General features: G+C 41.9%; 1 protein-coding gene across 7 annotated transcripts in view; it reads right to left on the bottom strand.

Annotated features, from left to right (window-relative positions):
- The window catches only part of ADAD1 (adenosine deaminase domain containing 1), a 317973-nt gene that overhangs the window by 20506 nt on the left and 271272 nt on the right, over positions 1-26195 (bottom strand). For 5 of the 7 annotated variants that reach the window (XM_040330424.1, XM_040330433.1, XM_040330399.1 and 2 more), the window contains one exon: positions 15722-17885. The exons of 1 other annotated variant lie outside the window; for it this stretch is intronic. In XM_040330424.1, the coding sequence (XP_040186358.1) occupies positions 17772-17885 (114 nt within the window). In that variant the 3' untranslated portion in view covers positions 15722-17771. Of the gene's footprint in view, positions 1-15721; positions 17886-26195 lie in introns of those variants that run through there. One more of the 7 variants, XM_040330441.1, reaches the window with a different exon arrangement.

Here is a 26195-nt window from a genome sequence, read left to right as displayed (position 1 = left end):
TTTTATTAGTTTATAGTGGATATTTTGTTTGTATTTATTTTACTTTTATCTTTATTTATTTATTTTTACGCTTTCTATAGTACAGGCTGTGCCATTACTTATGGTGATGTCCTTCCAGTCCTACAGTTAGAACCCAGTTGGGGTAGACTGGTTTAGGTCATCAAGGCCCGTACCATGTTTACAAGCACAGCCTTTACAGATCTGATTATATCTCTGCCGTTTTGTTTGTACTGCAACTCTGTCATTTATGCTTTTGCTGTATGTATGTACTATTTTATTGATATAATAAAAAATGTATAGTTGAAAAAAAAAAGTTTGGGCACCCCAGGTAAAAATTTGTATTAATGTGCATAACGAAGCCAAGGAAAGATGGAAAAATCTCCAAAAGGCATCAAATTACAGATTAGATTATTCTTATAATATGTCAAAAAAAGTTAGATTTTATTTCCATCATTTACACTTTCAAAATTACAGAAAACAAAAAAATGGCGTCTGCAAAAATGTGGGCACCCTGCAGAATTTATAGCATGCACTGCCCCCTTTGCAAAGCTGAGACCTGCCAGTGTCATGGATTGTTCTCAAATCATCGTCTGGGAAGACCAGGTGATGCCAATCTCAAAGGTTTTAAATGCCCAGACTCATTTGACCTTGTAGTGCAAATATGTGGAAAAATACTGCGCAGGTCTCAAAGGTGAATATTTAAATAAAAAATTATTGAATCACAAACTGATTCAGTTGTGCAAACCGTGCTGCTGCAACACAAATAATGTCAGATATAAACATCAATAGCATCAAAAATAAATAATTAAGCTGCGCTGCATGATTATCAGAAATTCAAGTGATAGAATAGTAAACACAAATGTTAAGTACACATAGTGCACTGTGCAGATAAAACACAGTGAATGTGTGATATCAAGTTATAAATGGATTACAGTCCATAGAGTCCAATTCAGTGAACATAAAAAAAATGTCTACAAAGCGGTGCCAGACAGATCTGAAGGAAACCGTGCCAAAGAGCAGAATAGATGAAACCTCCACCCCTAATTTCAGATCTGCTTACCAGCTTAAATGGATCTCTATGAGTGAGATCATAAGCGCGTGTGGCTAACAGCCCTGTATATGGTTTCCTGGAGCCTCCTGTATACTGTCCCTCTGTACGTTCCTCCTTGGTTCACTCAGTCAAAAGTTCCCATTGAATGTGACCCAAATGAAGAAAAATGCCAATATAGTGTAATACCGTCACTATAAAACATTTATTATATAAGAGTACATTGCACTCACATGTAGTTGAATAAAAAATCGCGTGTATGGTAGCTGAAGCCGGTCGGCTCTTACTATCTGCCCGTCCTTCAGGATAGCAGCAAAGGTAAACAGTGGGGACGTTCGCACGCCGCTCCTCCCTACGCCGTTTCGTCACAAGACTGACTTCATCCAGGGGCACGAGCGGCGTGCTGACTCGCCACTTCTTATTCGTTCACAACGCCTAGGACCGCCCAGCTCTGAAGTCCGGGAATCCAGGGCATGAGTCCACCATCTTTAAGTGGGGATCCCTGCCAGTACTGTTACAATGCAGGAATAATGGATTCAAACGAAATAAGAATGAAATCAAATAGCCCTGCTAATCGTTAATGAAAATGTCCAATCGACCAGCATAAGGCCATAAACAGTAAGGGACATGAGACCTCAATGTCAATGCCTGGGCTGTATCTCTCCTGTTCAGACACGAGTCACCATTCTCGCATCTCATCAGTGAGGGATCACTAAATGGAACAAATGAGAGTTGAATTACAGTTAGGTTGTATAGATTATTGAATTCAATTAGAATAGTTAAAAACAATTACAAATTATGCCGATTTAAGCCTATACCTAGCCAATGCAGCTTGGGCATTGGGAACTGACATAGTGATAATACTTAATACGGTGAAGAGTATTATAATATTAAGTAGTCCATAGACCGCATGAAATATTGTACAATAATTTGGGTGCGCGCAATTATGCTGCACACAGGGGCAGAAATTGGGTACAATAATAATAGTTGTATATTTTATTTGTTCAGCCTGTGAAAACTAAACACATACCATACAGAAATGTTCTCACCGCTCCAGGTGAGCCCTGTAAGCAATCAAGGGCAGTTGAGCTACCAAGGTGCTGGCGGTGCTTGTAGTAATAGCAAAAATTGAGGAACAAAAACTGGATGGCCGCACTCCAAAATACTTAAAAAAGTTGTCTTTAATATTCAACTGTACACACACAGTCACTGCAACCAACAGAATACAGGATAGCCGACGCGTTTCGCTCTTACAGCTAGTGCTTAATCACGGCATGATTAAGCACTAGCTGTAAGTGCGAAACGCGTCGGCTATCCTGTATTCTGTTGGTTGCAGTGACTGTGTGTGTACAGTTGAATATTAAAGACAACTTTAAGTATTTTGGAGTGCGGCCATCCAGTTTTTGTTCCTCAATTTTTGCTATAAACACATACCATAGGTAGTATGGATAGGATATATATAAATAAATTGAACAGATCAAAGATTAAAACTTGATGTATCTTTAAAAATAGAAAAGGAAAAAAGATCTGACCTTGCCCCAACAATCAGCACCATGGGTTCTTCTAAGCAGTAGTCTAGAAAACTGAAAATAGTTGACGCTCACAAAGCTAGAGAAGGCTATAAGAAGATAGCAAAGCGTTTTCAGATGTCAATATCCTCTGTTCGGAATGTAATTAAGAAATGACAGTCATCAGGAACAGTGGAAGTTAAAGCAAAATCTGAAAGATCAAGAAAAATATCAGACAGAACAGCTCGCAGGATTGTGAGAAAAGCAATTCAAAACCCACGTTTGACTGCACGAGCCCTCCAGAAAGATCTGGCAGACACTGGAGTTGTGGTACACTATTCCACTATAAAGAGATACTTGTACAAATATGGTCTTCATGGAAGAGTCATCAGAAGAAAACCTCTTCTACGTCCTCACCACAAAAATCAGCGTTTGAACTTTGCAAATGAACATATAGACAAGCCTGATGCATTTTGGAAACAAGTTCTGTGGACCGATGAGGTTAAAATAGAACTTTTTGGCCGGAATGAGCAAAGGTACATTTGGAGAAGAAAGGGCACAGAATTTAATAAAAAGAACCTCTGTCCTACTGTTAAGCATGGGGGTGGATCAATCATGCTTTGGGGTTGTATTGCAGCCAGTGGCACAGGGAACATTTCACGAGTAGAAGGAAAAATGGATTCAATAAAATGTCAGCAAATTTTGGATGGTAACTTGATGCCATCTGTGAAAAACCTGAAGTTAAAGAGAGGATGGCTTCTACAAATGGATAATGATCCGAAACACACCTCAAAATCCACAGGGGATTACATCAAGAGGCGTTAACTGAAGGTTTTGCCATGGCCTTCACAATCTCCTGACCTCAACATAATTGAAAATCTATGGATAGACCCTAAAAGAGCAGTGCGTGACAGACAGCCCAGAAATCTCAAAGAACTGGAAGACTTTTGTAAGGAAGAATGGGCAAAGATACCTCAAAAACAAGAATTGAAAGACTCTTGGCTGGCTACAAAAAGTGTTTACAAGCTGTAATACTTGCCAAAGGGGGCAGTACAAGATATTAACTCTGCAGGGTGCCCAAACTTTTGCAGACACAATTTTTTTGTTTTCTGTCATTTTGAAAGTGTAAATGATGGAAATAAAATCTAACTTTTTTTGACATATTATAAGAATGTCTAATCTGTAATTGGATGCCTTTTGGAGATTTTTCCATCTTTCCTTGGCTTCGTTATGCACATTAATACAAATTTTCACCTAGGGTGCCCAAACTTTCGATCCCCACTGTATATATATATATATATATATATATATATATATATATATATACACACACACACACACACACACACACATATATATATATATATATACACACACACACACACTATGGCCCAGATTCACGAACGACTTACGCCGACGTATCTTCTTATACGCCGCGTAAGTTCTAGGATGCGCCGTCGTATCTACGCGCCGTATTCTTAAAACCAGATACGCCTGAATTCTGGCTCCATCCGACCGACGTACGTCTCCTACGCCGTCGTATCTTGGGTGCATATTTACGCTGGCCGCTAGGGGCGCTTCCATTGATTTACGCGTTGAATATGTAAATGACCTAGATACACCGATTCACGAACGTACTTGCGCCCGTCGCAGTAAGCTACGCTGTTTACGTATGGCGTACTTCCGGCGTAAAGTTATCCCTCATAAAGCAGGGGTAAGTCAAGTTAGGGTATGGACGTCGGAACAGCCGTCGGATTTTACGTTGTTTGCGTAAGTCGTACGTGAATGGGGCTGGGTGTAGGTTACGTTCACGTCGTATCTTAGGGAGTATATGCAACGTGATTCTGAGCATGCGCGCGCATGCGCCGTTCGTTCGGCCATTCATTTACATGGGGTCACGGTTAATTTTAATAGAACACGCCCACTACCTTCCAAATTTGAATTAGGCGGGCTTATGCCGGCCCATTTACGCTACGCCGCCGTAACTTAGGGAGCAAGTGCTTTGTGAATACTGGTCTTGCCTCTCTATGTTACGTCGGCGTAGCGCATATGAGATGCGCTACGCCCGCTCAAATAAAAGACGCCAAGCTACCTGAATCAGGCCCTATATACATATATATATATACATATATATATATACACACACACACATACCCAGAAGTAACATTTACAGGGTATTTTGACTGGGAGTTAGACGTGAAGCTACATAAAGCGTGTGGGGGGAATATAAATCTTGTATATTAAAGTAGTACTAAAGGCTGAAAATTATTTGGATGGATATAATCATTTTAAATACACTGCATAAAAAATTTAAAGGAAAACTTTTTAATCAGAGTATAGCATTGAGTCAATTTAACTCCTGGGATATTGATCTGGTCAGTTAAGAAGCAGAGGGGGTTGTTAATCATATGCAGATGCTTTGATGTTAATGGATTTAACAACATGTGCACTAGATGGGCAATGAGACGACCTCCAAAACAGGAATGGTTTTACAGGTGGATGCCACTGGACTTAACCCATCACTCAGTATGTGCTCCTTTGTGCAAGGAGGAACAGGATGAACACTGCCAGAGCCCTACAAAATTATCTCCAGCAGGTCACTGGTGGTGTTAATGTCTCTGACCAAATCAGAAACAGACTTCATGAGGGTGGCCTGAGGGCCTGATGTTCTCTAGTGGGCCCTGTGCTCACTTGTCCGGCACCCGGGGAGCATGATTGCATTTGCCACTGAACACCAGAATTGGCAGGTCCGCCACTGGCTCCCCGTGCTTTTCACAGATGAGAGTAAGTTCACCCTGAGCACATGCGACAGATATAAAAGGGTTCTTGAGAAGCCGTGGAGAATGTTATGCTGCCTGTAACATCGTTCATCATGACCGGTTTGGTGGTGGATCAGTGATGGTCTGGGGAGGTATTTCCATGGAGGGACGCACAGACTTCTACAGGCTAGACAATGACTGGCATTAGGTATCGGGATGAAATCCTTGGACCCATTGTCAGAGCCTATGCTGGTAGAGTGGGCTCTCGATTCCTCATGGTGCACGACAATACCCGGCCTCATGTGGCGAGAGTATGCAGCCAATTTTTGGAGGATGAAGAAATTTATACCATTGAATGGCCCCCACACTTGCCTGACCCAAATCCAATAGAACACCTCTGGGACATTATGTTTTCGGTCCAGCTGACACAGGCAGGTTGGTCCTCAGTCTGTTCAGGTGCTCAGTGATGCCCTGGTTTAGATCTGGGAGAAAATACCTCAGGACAACATCTGCTAGAAAGCTGAACATGAAGAGGAACGTAATCTTTCAGCATGCCGACGACCAAAAGCATACATCCAAATCAACAAAGGAATGGCTTCACCACAAGAAGCTTTGGAATGGCCCAGCCAGAGCCCAGACCTGAATCTGATTGAAAATTTGTAGAGTCATCTGAAGAGGGCTGTGCAGAGGAGATGCCCTCGCAATCCGACAGATTTGGAATGTTTTTGCAAAGAAGAGTGAGCAAATATTGCCAAGTCAAGATGTTCCATGCTGATAGACTCATACCCCAAAAGACTGAATGCTGTAATAAAGGCAAAAGTATTAGTTTCAAGGTGTGCACACTTATACAACCATATTTTATTTTTACTTCCCTCCACTTAAAAGATTTTAATTTGTTGTACAGTTTATAGGGCCACATTAAGAGCCAGTTCATACCAGACGCAGTTCCGTACAGTTTTGTGTGCATTTTTTCTGCACTAAAAATGCATGCAGTGTTTTCCATGTATTCCAATGGCTCTAGTTCACACCATGCAGTCAGTTTCCGGTGCAGAAACTGACCGTAAACTCACTGCATGGTGTGAACTAGAGCCATTGGAATACATGGAAACCACTGTGCAAGCATTTTGTGCAGAAAAAAAGCACACGACCTGAATCTGGTGTGAATTGGCCCTAAAGGTGGAAAAGTTCTGAAATTATTTATCTTTGTCTCATTTACATCACAGAAACTTGACATTTTAATAGGAGTGTGTAGACTTTATATCCACTGTAGCTCAAAAGGGAAATACGTACTTCATAGGACAGTCATCTAGATATCCTGTGACCTAAACGCCCTGAATCCTTAACAGCTTCCAGTCGGGTCACTATATTAACCACTTGCTTACTGGGCACATATACCCCCTTCCTGCCTTGGCAAAATTTCAGCTTTCAGTGCTCTCACGCTTTGAATGACAATTGCGCGGTCGTGCGAGGTGGCTCCCAAACAAAATTGACATCCTTTTTTTTCCCCACAAATAGAGCTTTCTTTTTGTGGTATTTGATCATCTCTGCGGTTTTTATTTTTTGCGCTATAAACAAAAAAAGACAGACAATTTTGAAAAAGAACATTTTTTTTTTTTTACTTTTTGATATAATAAATGTCCAATAAAAAAAAAATACATTTTTCTCAGTTTAAGCGTATATTGATTGGTTTACACAAAAGTTATAGCGTTTACAAAATAGGGGATAGAATTATGACATTTTTTTGTTTTATTTTTTTACTAGTAATGGCGGTGATCTGTGATTTTTGTCAGGACTGCGCTATTACGGCGGACACATTTCTAGGACCACTCAAATTTATACAGCGAACAGTGCTGTAAATATGCACGGATTACTGTATAAATGTGACTGGCAGGGAAGGGGTTAACACTAGTGGGCGATTAAGGGGTTAAATGTGTGCCCTGCTAGGTGATTCTTACTGTGGGGGGGGAGGTGACTGATGATTGTCCCCATGTACAAGGGACACACAAATCTGTCTCCTCTCCCTGACAAGACGTGGATCTCTGTGTTTACACACAGAGATCCATGTCCGTTACTGCCGATCGCGAGCACCTGGCGGACATCGCGGCCGACAGGCACGCGGAGGGCACCTGAGTGACGCGGCGGGCACGTGCGCCCCCAGTGGCCGGGAGGAGCTGAGGACGTCAATAGACAATTCCTCCCGGCCCTGTACAGAAACCTTGTGGCCATCAATTGTCAATGGCCCGGGTCTCTAGTAGTTAAAATGACCAGATGCGACAACTGTCAATGCAGGAGGGTGTATAGATACATCCTCCTGCATTGGCCTCAAGCGCAGCAATAGTGTGAAGCGGCGTGCAGTGCTCTCTGGACACAGCGGGTTACAGAGCAGGGTACAGGGTCAATTAAATTTACCAATCATAGTTGTAAACAAAGGCTGCCTTTGCACAGTTTCGTTTGGACACCCTCTGTAACCATTTTTTTTACCCAAAAACAAACCTTATGGTCTATGCCTGTAGACTTCAGCTTGTAAATTAAGCGTTTATGGGGGACTGTATCAAATGCCTTTGCAAAATCCAAATACACCAAATCCACAGACCTCCCCGTCTAGATGGCAGCTCACTTCCTCATAGAATGCTAGCAGTTTGGTCTTGCAAGAACGTCCTTTGGTAAACCCATGCTGATTACTACTGACATTTTTTTCCTCAGTACATTTTTGGCTATAGTCCCTTATCGCCTCTAATAAGTTACCTACTATTGATGTTAGGCTTACTGGCCTGTAGTTTCCAGGAATAGGTCTGTTCTTTTTTGAACATTGGTACCACATTGCTTTTCTCCAATCAGCTGGTACCATTCCAGTCAGTATGCTGTTCGCAAAGATTAGGAACAATGGTCTGGCTATCACTTCACTGAGTTCTCTCGGGTGTAAGCCATCTATCTGGTCCTGGTGATTAATTTGTATTAAGTTTATCTAGTCCGGGGTCGGCAACCCGTTGATCATGATCTGGGTGAGGAGAGAATGCTGAAGATCCGCACTCAAAATCAATGCCTTTGTTAAAAAGAGGTAATAATCCAAAAAAATACAAGCCACAGCAAACAACGGAATACAGGAGCTAAAATCGTTGATCGCAATCTACCAGTCAATCACAAGAGGGTGACGGGAAGATCTTGTGTCCACAGTGCCGACCCCGCTGTCAAAACAATTCCTTCCCGAATCCTGTGCAGAGCACCACACACAAGCAGCCGCTCTGCAGCACAACACACAGACTCCTGTGTGATCCTCCTCTCACATCTGTCCTGCCCTTTTTCTACATCTCTCACAGGCACTCTGTGTAGATGTGTGAGGGGAGGGGGCAGAAAGCAGCATGTCTGAACAACCAAATATGGCACTAATCGTTAGGTAAGGGCAAACAGTAGTGGCCTTTAAACTCCTAATCTGTGAATGCTGGATTGTATACTCCTGATCTCCTAAAGCTGAGCTTTATAACTCCTGATCTGTTAATGCCAAGCTAAATACTACTGATCTTTCAATGCAGAGCTACATACTCCTGATCTGTGAATGCTGGGTTATATATTCCTGACCTCTAATGCTTGGCTATATACCCCTGACATGGATAAAGTCATTTTTACATTGACATTTGTATTATATTTAAGGGCCGGTTCACAAAAGAATGTGGTGCAGGAAACATGCCAGTGAGCACATTGCCTTTGTGATCTGCATGCAGGTGCCTGTGTATTGGTAACAGGACTTCAAATGCATTTCACAAATGCAGTGTGTTTGTGGGAATCATATTGCATAGTTCTGCAGTACCACACTGTTTGCTGCAGCATGCTTTTAAAAGTAATGCATGCTTTACTTTTTTGGCATTGCAGTGTGATTTACAGCCCATTCAAATGAATGGGCTGTCAAAATGCACCACACGGGGAAAATGCAGGAAATGTGGGCCGCATTACCGTGGGATTTGAGAGTGAATTAGCCCCAAGTTTTCTTCAAAACTACCTTACTTTTTAATGGCCTTGCTGGGTTAGCTCCCAAAAAGTGCGTTGTGCCCAGTGATCTTTAATTTCTTCCATGTTGTTCAGGTAGATCTCCGCCACTCTAAGGTTGCCTACCCCTATCTAGTCTTTCCTTGACTCTGGCCTGTTAGCCACAAGGGTACATCCTGTGTTGTGTCACCAACAGGGCGATCGGGTCCTGCCGCCTGCTGTGTGGGGATGCGAGTGAGGGCAAGATGGCCCCCACCCGTCCCCATAGCATTGCTGGGCGGAGGTGACGTCAAAACGTCAGTCCCGCCCATGAGACATTTTTTTGTTTCCATTTTTTTTTTTTTGCATTTAAGTCTAAATATGAGATCTGAGGTCTTTTTGACCCCAGATCTCATATTTAAGAGGACCTGTCATGCTTTTTTTCTATTACAAGGGATGTTTACATTCCTTTTAATAGAAATAAAAGTGATACATTTATTTTTATTTTTTATTTCAGTGTAAAAAATTATAAAATAAATAAGAAAACAAAAAACATTTTTTTTTTTAAAGCGCCCCGTCCGGACGAGCTCGCGCGCAGAAGCGAGTAGCGCCCGCATATGAAAATGGTGTTCAAACCAAGTGAGGTATCGCCGCGATCATTAGAGCAAAAATTCTAGCCCTAGACCTCCTCTGTAGCTCAAAAAATGCAACCTATAGAATTTTTTAAACGTCGCCTATAGAGATTTTTAAGGGTAAAAGTTTGACGCCATGCCACGAGCGGGCGCAATTTTTAAGCGTGACATGTTGGGTATCATTTTACTCGGCGTAGCATTATCTTTCACAATATATAAAAAAATTGGGCCAAATTTATTGTCTTATTTTTTTATTCAAAAAAGTGAATTTTTTTCAAAAAAGTGCACTTGTAAGACCGCTGCGCAAATACGGTGTGACAAAAAGTATTGCAATGACCGCCATTTTCTTCTCTAGGGTGTTAGAAAAAAATATATATAATGTTTGGGGGTTTTAAGTAATTTTCTAGCAAAAAAAAAACGGTTTTAGTCTTGTAAACACCAAATCTGAAAGACACCTTCTGTCCTTAAGTGGTTAAATTGTTTAACCACTTTGAGATTTGGGGAAAAAAAACAACTTTTTTTTTTTGCTAGAAAATTACTTAGATTAAAGAAAAAAATATATATACAGTACAGACCAAAAGTTTGGACACACCTTCTCATTCAAAGAGTTTTCTTTATTTTCATGACTATGAAAATTGTAGATTCACACTGAAATCATCAAAACTATGAATTAACACATGTGGAATTATACATAACAAAAAAGTGTGAAACTGAAAATATATTTCATATTCTAGGTTCTTCAAAGTAGCCACCTTTTGCAGCAGACACATCTCTAGAACGGTTAAGAGGAGACTGTGTGAATCAGGCCTTCATGGTAGAATATCTGCTAGGAAACCACTGCTAAAGAAAGGCAACAAGCAGAAGAGACTTGTTTGGGCTAAAGAACACAAGGAATGGACATTAGACCAGTGAAAATCTGTGCTTTGGTCTGATGAGTCCAAACTTGAGATCTTTGCTTCCAACCCCCGTGTCTTTGTGCGACGCAGAAAAGGTGAACGGATGGACTCTACATGCCTGGTTCCCACCGTGAAGCATGGAGGAGGAGGTGTGATGGTGCTTTGCTGGTGACACTGTTGGGGATTTATTCAAAATTGAAGGCATACTGAACCAGCATGGTTACCACAGCATCTTGCAGCGGCATGCTATTCCATCCATTAGGACAATGACCCCAAACACACCTCCAGTAAGGGCTATTTGACCAAGAAGGAGAGTGATGAGGTGCTGCGCCAGGTGACTACCTCTTGAAGCTCATCAAGAGAATACCCAGTGTGTGCAAAGCAGTAATCAAAGCAAAAGGTGGCTACTTTGAAGAACCTAGAATATGAAATATATTTTCAGTTGTTTCACACTTTTCTGTTATGTATAATTCCACATGTGTTTATTCATAGTTTTGATGCCTACAGTGTGAATCTACAATTTTCATAGTCATGAAAATAAAGAAAACTCTTTGAATGAGAAGGTGTGTCCAAACCTTTGGTCTGTACTGTATATATATATATATATATATATATATATATATATATATATATATATATTGTTTGGGGGTTCTAACACCCTAGATAATAAAACGGTGATCGTTGCAATACTTTGTCACACCTTATTTGTGCAGCGGTCCTACAAGCGCACTCTTTTGGAAAAAATACACTTTTTACATTTATAAAATAAGACAACAGTAAAGTTAACACAATTGTCACTTGTATTCCTATTAGAAAGAATCCCTTGTAATAGAAAAAAAAGCATGACAACCTCTTAAAATGGGTTGTAAACCTTCCTGTTTTTTCACCTTAATCCTATGCATTAAGGTGAAAAAATATCCGATAATTGCAGGCCCCCCTGTTTACTTACCTGAGCCCTCAAAAGTCCTGCGTCAAGAATGTGCTGGATTTCGGCCTGGTCTTCTTGGCTCTTCATTGGATAGATTGACGGCAGCGCAGCCATTGGCTCGCGCTGCTGTCAATCAAATCCAATGACGCAGGCGCTGGGGGCCCACAAGGTAACCCCCTTGGGAAAGCGCTTCCCAGGGGGGTTATCTGATGCGGGCAGGAGCCGAGAAAGCCGCCGAGCAGTGGCGTAGCGTGGGTTGTCAGCACCCGGGGCAAGGCAAGAAATGTGCGCAACCTAACCCGAGTCCCTTGCCTTCCTACAATAGTACTGACCAGCCTGATTCCTATACAGACCACTACACTAACCTCTACACTGACCTACACGATTCCTAGGCTGACCATTACACTTACCTACCTGTCCACTGCACTGACCTACCCGATTGCTACACAGAACATCACACTACACTACACACCACACTGACCACCAGGGCTGGTGCAAGGATCTATGATACCCTAGGCGATACCAAACTTAATGCTGTGCCCCGACTCCACTTTACCCTGCAACACATGTGACCTATCTGACCCCTGACACATGCACTAATCCACCTGAATCCTACTTTCTGCACTACTCCATTACACTGGCCACACATCACATTGACTATTACACTCAACTGACACCTACATTGACTATTACACTGACCTGACACCTACACTGACCTGACGCCTACATTGACTATTACACTGACTGACACCTAAACTGAACTGACACCTACACTGACCTAACTGACACCTACATTGACTATTACACTGACCTGACACCTACACTGACCTGACACTTACATTGACTATTACACTGACTGACACCTACATTGACTATTACACTAACCTGACACCTACATTGACTATTACACTGACTGACACATACACTGAACTGACACCTACACTGACCCGACGCCTACATTGACTATTACACCGACTGACACATACACTGAACTGACACCTACACTGACTGACACATACACAGACCCACCTGCACTACTCACACACACCCCCCTCCACACAGTTTGGTGCAGATCCATCCTCCTCCTTACCTCTGCTCTTCGTGGCTTCACCGCCAGCGCCATCCACCCGCTCGCTCCATGGTGTCCCCGCCGGGGCCAGGCCAGCGCCATCCACCCGCTCCATGGCGTCCCTGCTGGGCGGGACCCGGAGGTCAGCTAACAGACCCTGCACCTCCATGCTCCCATCTCCACCGAGCCCCGCCCCTCACTGTACACACAGCGCCACACCAGAGGGACAGGCAGAGGAGAAGCCCCGGCGGCTCACACTTTGCAGTGCTCATCTCCCGAGTCCCGCCGCCATGTTCAGTGTTTCTTGGCGCGCTGATTGGGCATATAGGGGTCATGTGCGGAGGCGGGACTTCAAGAGCAACGGTGATAGCGGACAGGCCAGTCCCACGCCGCACATGACCCCAATACGCCCAATCACAGGGTGCACAGCGGAGGTAAATATGACATGTTTTTTTTTTATTATTCAAACCTATAGTATCACTTTAAATATGAGATCTGGGGTAAAAAAAAAAACAAAAAAAACTCAGATCTCATATTCACACTAAAATGCAATAATAAAAAAAGTCTCTTTAAGAGCTATGGGCAGAAATGTCATTTTGATGTTGCTTCCGCCCTGCAATGGTATGGAGACGGGTGGGGGCCATCCTCCCCCCACTCATCCCATACCTAACGGAGGGGACACGATCGCAGAGACCACTTTTATCTGAAACCGGACTGGTCACTGAAGAGGAGGATATTGGGGTTATGGTAGCTAGCTGCTACTATAACGATATTCCTCTTCAAAGTGCCGAAATATATCTGTGTGAGCCAGTCCGGAAGTGGTTAAAGGAATTTTTTCTCTCTTTAAGGAGGTTTTTTACATTATGGTTTAGCCACCCAGGTTTAACCTTTGCTCTCCTATTTTAATTGCCCATTGGAATGCACTGTGTGATACCTTATATGCTTCTAAAGCATTCCCCTTTTTTCCCCTAAGGTTTCTAGGATTTGGTCCCAAGTGATGCGCCGTAGTATTGAACGCAGTGCAGAAAACTTGGCACATTTAAAATGTTGTGTTTTTGTGCTACCCTTGTGCCTTCTTTTTCTATAATTCACGCTAAATGTGATCATCCTGTGGTCGCTAGGTCTATAGGTGTCTTTAGTAAAAAGATGAACATGGGCTTGGCCTTGGGCTGCTCAGTATTTAAAGGCATCGTGGTCTTCTCTCTGGGGAAATACGATATTGTTTACAGTGGGAAGATACCATGACAAATATGAAGATGCATAAAACCCGTTTCTTAGCTCCAACCATTCTATCACTTTTTCTTTAATTAACACATTTTTAAAGAATTAAGTTAGCTTATTTGTGGGGCAATATGGGATTGCAGAGTGTTGCAAGGGATGTACCATTTCTGTCTCTAGTGCATAGTTAAGTCTAGTGGGAGGAAACATTTTCCATTCAATAGTATGCAATACCAGACAGGCTAAATGATACAGTTTTAGATTAAGCATATCCATGCCCCTCACTCTTTGGGAGACAACTTGCATATTTATATTTGTGGTCTTCTACCTTGCCATATAAAGCGTTGGTTTAAAAATGTAATGTCTGCAGGTTTTAAAAGTAAGGGAAATATCTGTAAGGGTTAAACAAAACAAAAAAAATTGCAAAAAACAAAAAACGAAAACTTTCCATTCTTAGTAAATGGATTCTCCAAAATTGCAAGGTTAGAGAGTCCTAGAGACTCAATTCCCTACTTATCTTAGTTACCAATGGGTTATAATTGAGGGTATATAGAGAATATGGTATCCCATCTTCAGGACCAGATATGTAATGTCTTTTGGCAAGAGAAAAAAGGTGTGACCCTATGACATGTTTCTATTTTTTGACGAGGATAGGGGGAGAATTTTAGTTCTAGACATATTAAATTTGTAGTACTGTGAATTGTACAAGCATCTGAAAAATAGTAACCAAGAGGAATTTGACTAACCTGGAGTCTAACTAGGCAATCTGTATGTGATTTTACATGCGTGTATATGACACTATTAAGCTGGGGGCACTGAGCGCACAGTGATGATCAGTAATAGGTTATTTAAAATATTTATTTGATGTGAAATTCACAATTACACACTTTTGATGAACTGACATTATTTTGAACTGATTTAGTTACTATTGGCAACACGTGATATAAAAAGTTTATTTGTGGACTATGAGGAAACTTTTTAGAATGCTGCGACACATTTAAGTGTGAGGATTAGTAACACAGTACATATTTATTTTGCCCCTTACGAATTGTTTGAACACAATTTTGTGCATGCAGCAACCCATTTATTACATATGTACTAATGGTATTTTTTTTTTGTGATGTTTGATATAATTTGAGCACACTTGATAGCACAGGAGTTACTCACATATACACAATATTTAGTAATGCACTGTGGGAAATTGGGAGTGAAAAATAGAGGGGAGTGTTTTTTGAAAAGAAAACTGACACACTTAAACGTGTGTGCAAAACATGGCTAAAAGCATGTTTATGCTGACAGCAGCACTGGCGTTAAAGTAATCGTTATTTTGGTTTTCAGAAACATTTTGCATACAAATACAAGGAAAGACAATAGAAAAAAGGAAGCCCCATCAGGGCAGTAGTCATAATGCACATGAGCATGTTAATGACAACAAATAACACATTTACATACTTGACAGTGTGAAACAAGTCCATACTCCATTCTGCCCACAGGGGCTGCGCTACAAATTGACAGATTGTGCAAAACAAAAGGGAAAGAAGGAAGTAGGGAAAGGCAATAGAAAAAGGGGGTGGGGGGGGATAAAAAGAAAGGGGTTAAGAAAAACAAAAAGGCAGATTTTTTTTTTAATGTCCTGTGTGCATGAGGCCTACGACTAACACTGCTAGGCTTGGTTATTGACAAGTAAAAAAAATCAGACAAGATTTGTATCAACAAAACCGATGTTTATTTTCAACATTTATGTGAAACACATTTGAATGTGTTCATATTTGAAATCGGTTTACAGCAATGTAGGAATAGTGAGCTGACCACTACTTTGATGCATATGGAACAGAGAAAAAACTACAGCACAGTATCAAGTCTATTAGATCACACAATGACATATTGTGAAACATACGCATCTTGGCTCACAAGAAAAAGAAAAAGTTACAGAAAATTAAAGTGGTTCTAAAGCCCTTTTTTTTACCATAATGTATTCCCAGTATTTCTCTCCCCCCTTTTCTAAACACTTATGGGCAGGGCCGAGTAGTGCCTTCAATGGAAACGGCTTCCTATGGTGGAACACCGAGAAGGGGACAGAAGCGTTGGCGGGGGGTCCTAAAAGAGGAGGATTGACCACAAATCAGGCAAGTACATCATTTTATTTTAAGGGGGAAAAAAAAAAATTGAGCATTTACAATCACTAATTTTTAAAAGATTTTTTTTTAAATTGAACTGCTTAATGCAAAAGATTAAACATATCAGTAATTGCTAAAGTAAATTTGTACTTTAAGAAAGTTGCATGGCGCCAGTGCTAAACTTTTTTTTTTAAATGCTTGTTGTCTAGCTAATATGCTAATCCAAAGGCTATGATCGGGAGTTCTGACTTTTTTCGGGCTTCTCCTGTTGCAAACATGCTTCAAGTTGGGGACCAAATGTATAGCCAAACGCAATATTCCCCACGCACACATTCAAGAAAACCAGCTGTTCAGTGATGCTGGGTGCTGTAATGACCATAGGCTGGAAACCGTGGATAATCAAAGTATAGAAATGTCATCAGCACACCAAGGATGCCTCAAAGCTTTATTCTGTGGTCACATGACAAATATACAGCAACGTTTCAGAGCCATGCAGGGCCCCTGAATCAGACAGTGATGAAGGGACTCTGCGTGGTTCTGAAAAATTGCTGTATATTTATCATGTACCCACGGAATAAAGCTTTGGACCCTTTCGAGGAATTCTTGGTGTGCTGACGACATTTCTTCACTTTGAATGTATAGCCAGATACTTACTTCCAGGCAGCTAGCCTTTTCAGGTTTTGTTTAAAACGACAAATATATGAGGCCATTATTCCTAAGTATTTTTGCAGGTGCATGTTCCAGGGCCTTCATCTTTATTCTGTCCCCACTGAATAAATGGCCTGGAACATGCATATTAGGGGTTCTGACACTGAAAAAAATTACACTTATTCCAGGTCAGGGATTCACCAGGTATTGCATGAATGACAGATGCAACTGCCTCAGAAGAGGAGGCAACAATGGCAGCATCAATTTTTCTGCCTCGACAAACTTCATTCATATGTAGGTAGCATGTTAATTGTGAGATATTATATTATGGCCTCATGCACAACAGCTGTTTATTAGCTTAAATGTCCTCAAGCTTTCTGCACCAGAGGAGTTGCAAATGCTGCATACAGCCACCAATACAAGTGAACTGCTGTACATGGCTGTAATTGTGTGAATACTGATAGCTTCTGCACTGGTGTTTTCCTGCACATGGACATGGACATGCAGTATATTTCCCAATACTATCTACTTTTGCATTTGAAAAAAATATGTTGTACACACACATGCATGGGTAGATGCAAATGTAAAAGCGAACACCATTCATAAAAAGTTTGGCTGCATAAAGCTGGCTGTATGCAGTACCTGAGGCTCCCTGGCTGCTGGAATGAGCCGTGCATTTTATACTCAAGCACGTTTAAGCTGATGTTCATATACATGAGGTCTAAAAAATGGAAGAACCAAATGTATACATTGTTAGATAACATAATATGCTCGTTTACACTATTAAACAAATCTGCTAATGACTAAACACAATCTAAAAAGTGTAGGTAGCATGAATAACTTTTAGTTAAAGTATTACAATTGAAATAATTACGAAAATATTCTTTACAAGCACCCAAACGTCAGGTTTGTATAACATGTTACACAACACAAGGGATTAAAAAAAAAAATTGAGAGGTAAACTGGAACATTTGTATACAGAGTATGATTACACTGTGAAGAATCCAATTATATCTGGCTTCTCAATCCAAATTCCGTAACCATGCTCTTTCAAATAGGATTTTAGTAAGGATTTGGCCTCTTGGTATGGTAAAGCACGTCTCTAAAAAGACAGAAAAATAATCACATTTGTTTATCTGCAAATTGTATAGTTTTATTCAGAATGCACCACTCTCTACCATTTACAAAGCTGTTCGGAGGGTCCTAAAATTAGGGTTTTTTAGTTTACCTGTAAAATACGTTTCTTGGAGTACATCACAGGAAACAGGGTTTCTTCAAATCACTAACAAGTTGAGTTATACTATCTCCTACAGATGACTGAATTAACACTGGCCAAAAAAGGCAGGTTTTAAAGTAATGAGAAACCACAGAAAGAGGCAGAATCCCTGTGTCCAAGAGAAGGATTTTGCAGGTCTACCAAAAACGTATTAATCATACATTACAGGACACAATTTTTTCATATTCAGAATTATTAGGACGCACCCAAGTACTGAATCTGAGGGGTGGGCAATACAGCAACAAGCCCAAAACTCAAACGAAGCAGGGTAAAACCCCACAACAGTGCTGAAAGCAGGAACTTCTGACCAAAACTGGCATCTACAGAAACTAGAACGTTGACATGGTAAAACTTTGTAAACGTGTGAAAAGTAGTTAAGGTGGCATCCTTACCAAATTTAATCCAAGGTTCCACTGTACAACGTTACTATGGTAACATTATATTGCTTTGGTCACAAAAAACAAAAAACAAAAAAAAATGTAATACAAATAAATAACTTTTTTTTACTGTCAGCAGTCCGCGTCCCTGACCACTGCCACACCAGTTATATGAGATGACGCTGTACTGCACTGGTGACGATAGTTAAAAAAGGAGGATTGTAGCTCGGCGACCAGGGGCCACAGAGACCCCACATTTGGGGGGTATTTAGATGAAGATGTAGATGAAGACCCACCCCACAACTGGTCAAAATATGGTGCTACTATCAAGGTTCCGGAGATACGGGGCTGCTTGCACAGTCTGTCAGAAGCTACATACAGAACGGCCGGTTTAAATACAAGCTGACACACTCTGCAGCAGCAGACTGAGAGGATGAGATCACAGGGCTTATAATAATTATTTGTATATTATGGTAATTAACCCCTCGCCACCCAGGCGGATTCTGACACTTCTCTCCTACATGTAAAAATCATCTTTTTTTTTTTTTTGCTAGAAATTTACTCAGAACCCTTAAACATAATATATATAAAAAAACACTAAATTTATCACAATTTGTTTGTATACTAAGCCAGTGGTCATCAACCCTGTCCTCAGTGCCCACTAACAGGCCAGGTTTTATGTATTTCCTTGGGGAGATGCAGACTAGAATACTGCAATCACTGAGCAGCAAATTATATCACCTGTGATGTACTTCAGTTATCTTTCAAACCTGGCCTGTTAGTGAGACCTGAGGACAGGGTTGATGACCACTGTCCTAAGCGATGCTTTAAATTTTGTTTACAGGTTACATGTTTAGAGTTACAGAGGAGGTCTAGTGCTAGAATTATTGCTCTCGCTCTAACGATCGTGGCGTATGTAACCTGTGTGTATCTGGATCTGATACAAGCCAGGGCATTCCCAGGGACGGACTAGTACCTCTCCCCAGCCTGTCCCCACACACCCTCTCACCTGCTGACCTGTGGAAGGGGGAATCACCCCTGCAGTGTTATTGTGTTCTGCCTGTGAATACAATGATCAGTGTTTCTAAACTATAGCTGGCAGCACTGATTGTTTTGGGAAAAACCTGACAGGCTGGTTGTACTCAAGTCAGACAATAGATTGACTTGTGTAAAACCAGCTAGCCCATATATAGATCGACTATGGCTGGTCTCTACTTAATTGGCGTAATTTCAATCCATGTATGTACCGTTTAACCACTACACATTTTCTAAACATCCTTCCACAAACCTTTACATTTTTCCTTCCCAGATTCCCTTATCCTCCTCACCTGGACATACTCTCCACACTTCTCTCCTGTACATACTGCTCACTGTCATACCCTCCACACTTCTCTCCTATACATAGTGCCTGCTGTCATACCCTACACACTCCCCTCCTGTACATAGTGCCCGCTATCATACACTTCTCTCCTTTACATAGTGCCCACCATCATACCCGCCACACTCCTCTCCTATACATAGTGCCTGCTGTCATACCCTCCACACTCCCCTCCTGTACATAGTGCCCGCTATCATACACTTCTCTCCTTTACATAGTGCGTGCCCACCTGTATACCCTCCACACTCCTCTCCTGTACATACTGTTCACTGTCATACCCTCCAAACTTCTCTCCTATACATAGGGCCCACTGTCATACCCTCTACACGTCTCTCCTGTACATACTGCCCACTGTCATCCTCCCCACTCTTCTTCTGTACATACTGCTCACTGTCTTACCCTCCACACTCATCTCATGTACATACTGCTCAGTATCATATCATCCACACTCCTCTCCTGTACATACTACTTGCTCTGATACCCTCCACATTCCTCTCCTGTACATACTATTGTCATATCCTCCCCACTCTTCTTCTGTACATACTACTCACTGTCTTACCCTCCACACTCATTTAATGTACATACTGCTCAGTATCATACCATCTACACTCCTCTCCTGTACATACTGCCCACATTCATAAACTCCTCTATTGTACATAGTGCCGGCTGTCATTCCCTCCACACTAGTCTCCTGTGCATACTGCCCACTATCATACCCGCCACACTCCTCTCCTGTGCATACTGCCCACTATCATACCCTCCACACTCCTCTCCTGTGCATACTGCCCACTATCATACTCTCCACACTCCTCTTCTGTACATACTGCTGTCATTCCCTACACACTCCTTTCCTGTACATACTGTAACCCAACCTTGCCCTCCACACTCCTCTCCTGTACATACTGTAACCCAACCTTACCCTTCACACTCTACATACTGCCAACTATCTTTCTCTCCACATTCCTCTCCTGTACATACCGCCCCCATCACACCCTCCACACTCCTCTTCTGTACATACTGCCCACTGTCATACCCTCTACACTCTTCTCCTGTACATAGTGCCCACTGTTAGACCCTCCACATTCCTCTCCATCACTGCACATAATTCCCAGTTTTGTACCATATATACTCCTCTCCTATACCTCTTACCCACAAAAACAATTCTTATATACTGAATATCCTCAATGTTACCAGCTCTAGAATGGGCACACTTGTTAGTTCAACTAAAGGAAATGTTCTCAGTCCTCATATTTGTTCTGCCCATTATTAGTACTTAATTTTGTGATTATGACTGTGATGTATAGAGGAACATAGGGGATCTCAGCTACTCTAAATATAGCACTTGTAAAAAAAAGTCTCCCTTAAAAATATTTTTGAAATGTTGGCAACTATGCACTTAGGCACTGCCCAAGGGCACCGGGTCAGAAAGGGGCCCCATGAGAGGCTCCTGGGACCCTGTGATAATAAAGCGGTAGTAAACTTCACTAACATTACTACTTTTTAGAGGCCCTGAGGTAGGTTATGCCACAATGTACAAGAATGCACATCATATTAGCACATTAGGGTACACTTAAATTGTCAGACTGAGCCCTCCAGTGCTGCGCTGTGATCAGTCCGGCGGGTTCCGGGCGCTTACATCTTCACCCCAGTCTTCCTTCTGGGCTCTGTGCCTTCGGTCACTTGCCTTGGCTGGGCTGAGTTGATGTCATTCCAATGCATGCTCATGTGCATCCTCTCTCTCTCTCACTCACCCCTCTCTCATCCTAGCTCTCTCTCTAATTTATTATAACAAAAAATTGTTTGTATATATATGTATTTATAAAAGGCCCACCAAAATCCTCAGCACCAGGTCCATGATGTTCTTAATCTGAACCCTGCATCAGGACTGATCAATTTGCAGATATACAGTGGGTACAGAAAGTATTCAGACCCCCCTTAAATGTTTTACTCTTTGTTATATTGCAGCCATTTGCTAAAATCTTAAGTTCATTTTTTTCCTCATTAATGTACACACAGCACCCCATATTGACAGAAAAACAGACTTGTTGACATTTTTTGCAGATTTATTAAAAAAGAAAAAATGAAATATCACATGGTCCTAAGTATTCAGACCCTTTGCTGCGACACTCATATATTTAACTCAGGTGCTGTCCATTTCTTCTGATCATCCTTGAGATGGTTCTACACCTTCATTTGAGTCCAGCTGTGTTTGATTATACCGATTGGACTTGATTAGGAAAGCCACACTCCTGTCTATATAAGGCCTTACAGGTCACAGTGCTTGTCAGAGCAAATGAGAATCGTGAGGTCAAAGGAACTGCCTGAAGAGCTCAGAGACAGAATTGTGGCAAGGCACAGATCTGGCCAAGGTTACAAAAAAATTCTGCCGCACTTAAGGTTCCTAAAAGCACAGTGGCCTCCATAATCCTTAAATGGAAGACGTTTGGGATGACCAGAACCCTTCCTAGAGCTGGCCATTCGGCCAAACTGAGCTATTGGGGGAGAAGAGCCTTGGTGAGAGAGGTAAAGAAGAACCCAAAGATCACTGTGGCTGAGCTCCAGTCGGGAGATAGGAGAAAGTTGTAGAAAGTCAACCATCACTGCAGCCCTCCACCAGTCGGGGCTTTATGACAGAATGGCCAGACGGAAGCCTTTCCTCAGCGCAAGACGCCTGAAATATGGAACAATAGTGCAGCGCTGAATGTGTTGGACACAATACTTATAGTGACATAAGATCAAAATTCATATATAAATAGCAACTTAATATAGGAGTTTTTCTACTTACATCCTGCATTGCAAGGCTCATCCGTCCAGTTCCTGTGGCTTTCGTCATCCATCCCACCGGATTGGAATACCTACCACCGACTGGGGAGATCCTGTGTGCAGTGATGCAGGTCCGCTGAGACCATCAAGCGTATGAGATTTACTGTTGCAAAACAGCTGAGTCCACACCCTATGGTAAGAGTACCTCATCATATTTATATCTACATTGTGATGCCTTAGTGATCCCTTCAGGCAACTATATACTCAACATCACGTGTCAACTATTGAAAAATCACTCCGTTATTTGCGGATGATCTTTTACTATTTATAACCTCCCCAATCCCCTCTTTATCTGCAATATATTCTCTATTGGATAAATTCTCTGAAGTCTCTGGCCTTAAAGTCAATACAGCCAAATCTAGGGCCCTTAACGTGTCACTCTCTAAATCGATGGTATCCTTCATTCGAAAAAAATATGAATTTAGCTGGAACGAGTCGTCCATTAAATACTTAGGGCCTGATCCACAAAAGGGATACGCCGGCGTATATACTGATACGCCGTCGTATCCCTGTTTCTATCTATGGAACTGATCCACAGAATCAGTTTCTCATAGATAGGCAGAAGATCCGACATGTGTAAGGGACTTACACTGTCGGATCTTAGGATGCAGTACCGCAGCCGCCGCTGGGGGCATTTCTCGTCGAAATCCAGCGTTGGGTATGCAAATTAGCACTTACGGAGATCCACAAAGCTTTTACGCTTCGTTTTTTCTCCGTAAGTATTAGTTTGCCGTCGCAAAATTATCGCTGCTTTTACAAAGTGTAAAGTTAGTACACCATGTAAAAGTAGACCCTTCTTTCCCGCGACGCTGTCAAATTTTTTTTTTTATTATTTTTTTTCCCACCGCATCTCTTTTTTTCCCCGACGCAACTTTTTTTTACCCGACGCGATTCACAAAACTCGGCGGAACGTAAAACCGCGCAAAGCACGTTGGGAAAATAACGTCGGGAGCATGTGCAGTACGTCCGGCGCGGGAGCGCGCCTAATTTAAATGGGACTTGCCCCATTAGATTAGGAACGCCTTGCGCCGGACGGATTTAAGTTACACCGCTCAAAATTTCTAGGTAAGTGCTTTGTGGATCGGGCACTTAGGTAGAGATTTTGCGGCGGTGTAACTTAAACGGGAAAAATTACGTTACGCCGGGATTTTGTGGATCAGGCCCTTAGGTATTAATCTAACCTCGAAATTTGAAGATCTTTATCAGGCTAACTACCCTCCCATGTATAAGAAACTTGAAACTGATCTAGGTGAGTGGGGCTCACAAAATATAGGTTGGATGGGTAAGATAAGTTCCATTAAGATGACTCTCTTGCCCAGGCTTTTATACCTATTTCCAGGGCTGTGGAGTCGGTAGATAAATGTTATGACTCCGACGTCTCAGTATTTTGTACTTCCGACTCCTCTGTATTAATATGCAAATGTATTTTATACATTCCTTGAAGGAAAGAAAGGCAACATACATGTCATTACCACAGGAGTTTTTATAGCCTTAGCTGAATGACAGCAGTTTTTCCAATGGTTTACAGCTTCAGTCTTGAACTATTGACCATCCATTCCCTTCTCTTATACAAGTGTCTCTAGTCCTGCAAAAAACATATTTACTTAAATCCCTTATCAGTGAGAGGCTAGGTTACCCATGGGCGCTGCGTTATCTGTAACAGCAGAACACAACACTATGGAAAGTATAAGTATTGCCGCTCCTAATTGTGCGTTGCGTGCCATATAGTGAAGCACATGAAAAGCATGCTTCTTCACGGTCACTTAACGCGTTCGTTTTGCGGTTACGTGAGGCACTGCATGCATTGGTCTTTATTCTTACAGTAGAGAAGTCATTAATTATAACTTTTTGTGAATTGGGACATTTAAACTTGCTTTTTTAATTCCAATCTAAATTTAGTAGGAGTCGGTGCATTGTTTGCCGACTCCAGGTACCCAAAATCTCCTCCGACTCCACAGCACTGCCTATTTCGTTCACTTCCAATACCGATTAAGAGAAACCATTTGAAAACTTTTCAGAGTAAAATTACCAAATTTGTTTGGAATAAAAAGAACCCACGTGTATCTTCACGCTGTCTTTAATCTACCTGAACAGGGAGGTTTAGGACTTCCGAACTTATTGTGGTATTACCAGGCTGCTAGATTAGCTCAACTGTCGGATATATACATCCAAGGGGATCAACCTGATTGGGTCAGTTTGGAAGAACAGGCAACTCCCACATATTCGTTAAAAAATTTATTGTGAGCTGCTCCTAGAAGTAGACCTCCTATTATGTCACCGGCTCTGTCTCAAGCTATGGTTCTGTGGGACTCGCTTAGAAATAATCCTTCCCTGATCGCCAAAGGTCACCCATTGGCTGATATATTCAAGGATCCTGTTTTTGCCTCTGAGGTAGATGGGCAATCCTTTAAATGGTGGCGTGACAAGGGGGTGTACCGAATTGGACGTTTTATCTCACATTCGGGTCCCCTCTCTGAAAAATATTTTAAGGATAATCTAGATCTTCCATCCTCTGAAAGGTCAAGGTTTTCTCAGATTTATGATTTTACTCAAAAACTTTGGTCAGATAAGGTTGTAACTGGATATATGACTCCTTATGAAAATAGATGTGATCAGGCCTTAGTGAGGAGGGGAGGAATTTCTGTAATAATAGGATTTTTATAACAGCTTACTTGTAAAATCCTTTTCTTGAAGTACATCACGGGACACAGAGAAGCATAGTAATTACTATGTGGGTTATAGCGTCTACCTTCAGGTGATGGACACTGGCACGCCCTTAAGGCAAGAAGTTCCCTCCCCTATATAACCCCTCCCATACCGGTAGTACCTCAGTTTTGTAGCAAGCAATAAGTGTCCCAAATACCCCAAAAGAGGGGCGGGAGCTCTGTGTCCCGTGATGTACTTCAAGAAAAGGATTTTACAGGTAAGCTGTTATAAAAATCCTATTTTATTTATCGTACATCACGGGACACAGAAGCATAGTAATTACTATGTGGGACGTCCTAAAGCAATGCCAATGAGGGGAGGGAGACCCCAAAAGATAAGTCGGGTGCCATTAGACATGAGGAATCAAACTGCAGCCTGCAGCACACTGCGCCCAAAGGCGCTCTCCTCATTTTTTCTTATGCCCAATTTATAAAATTTAGTGAAAGTATGGACAGACGACCATGTCGCGGCCTTGCAGACCTGAGCCATGGAGGCTTGATGATGCACTGCCCAGGAAGTACCCACCGCTCTAGTGGAATGTGCTTTAACCTTAAACGGGGGGAACCTTTCCCCTCAAGCCATAGACTTGAGTAATGACCTGCCGAATCCATTTGGAGATAGTGGACTTTGACGCTGCCTGCCCACATCTGGGACCTTCTGGTAGGATAAACAATGCATCAGTCTTCCGGACCTGAGCAGTAGCCCTAAGATAGATCTTAACCGCTCTCAATACGTCTAGCGTATGCAGACTTCTCCCTTGCAGAACTAGGTTCTGAGAAAAAAGAAGGGAGAACAAGATCCTGATTCAAATGAAAATTTTAAACAACTTTAGGAAGGAAAGCCGGGTGAGGC

This window comes from Rana temporaria, chromosome 1 (genome assembly GCF_905171775.1).
Source record: "Rana temporaria chromosome 1, aRanTem1.1, whole genome shotgun sequence".
Taxonomy (NCBI): Eukaryota; Metazoa; Chordata; class Amphibia; order Anura; family Ranidae; genus Rana; species Rana temporaria.
The sequence above is the reverse complement of the archived record's forward strand: the minus strand, read 5'-3'. Positions and strand labels throughout refer to the sequence as shown.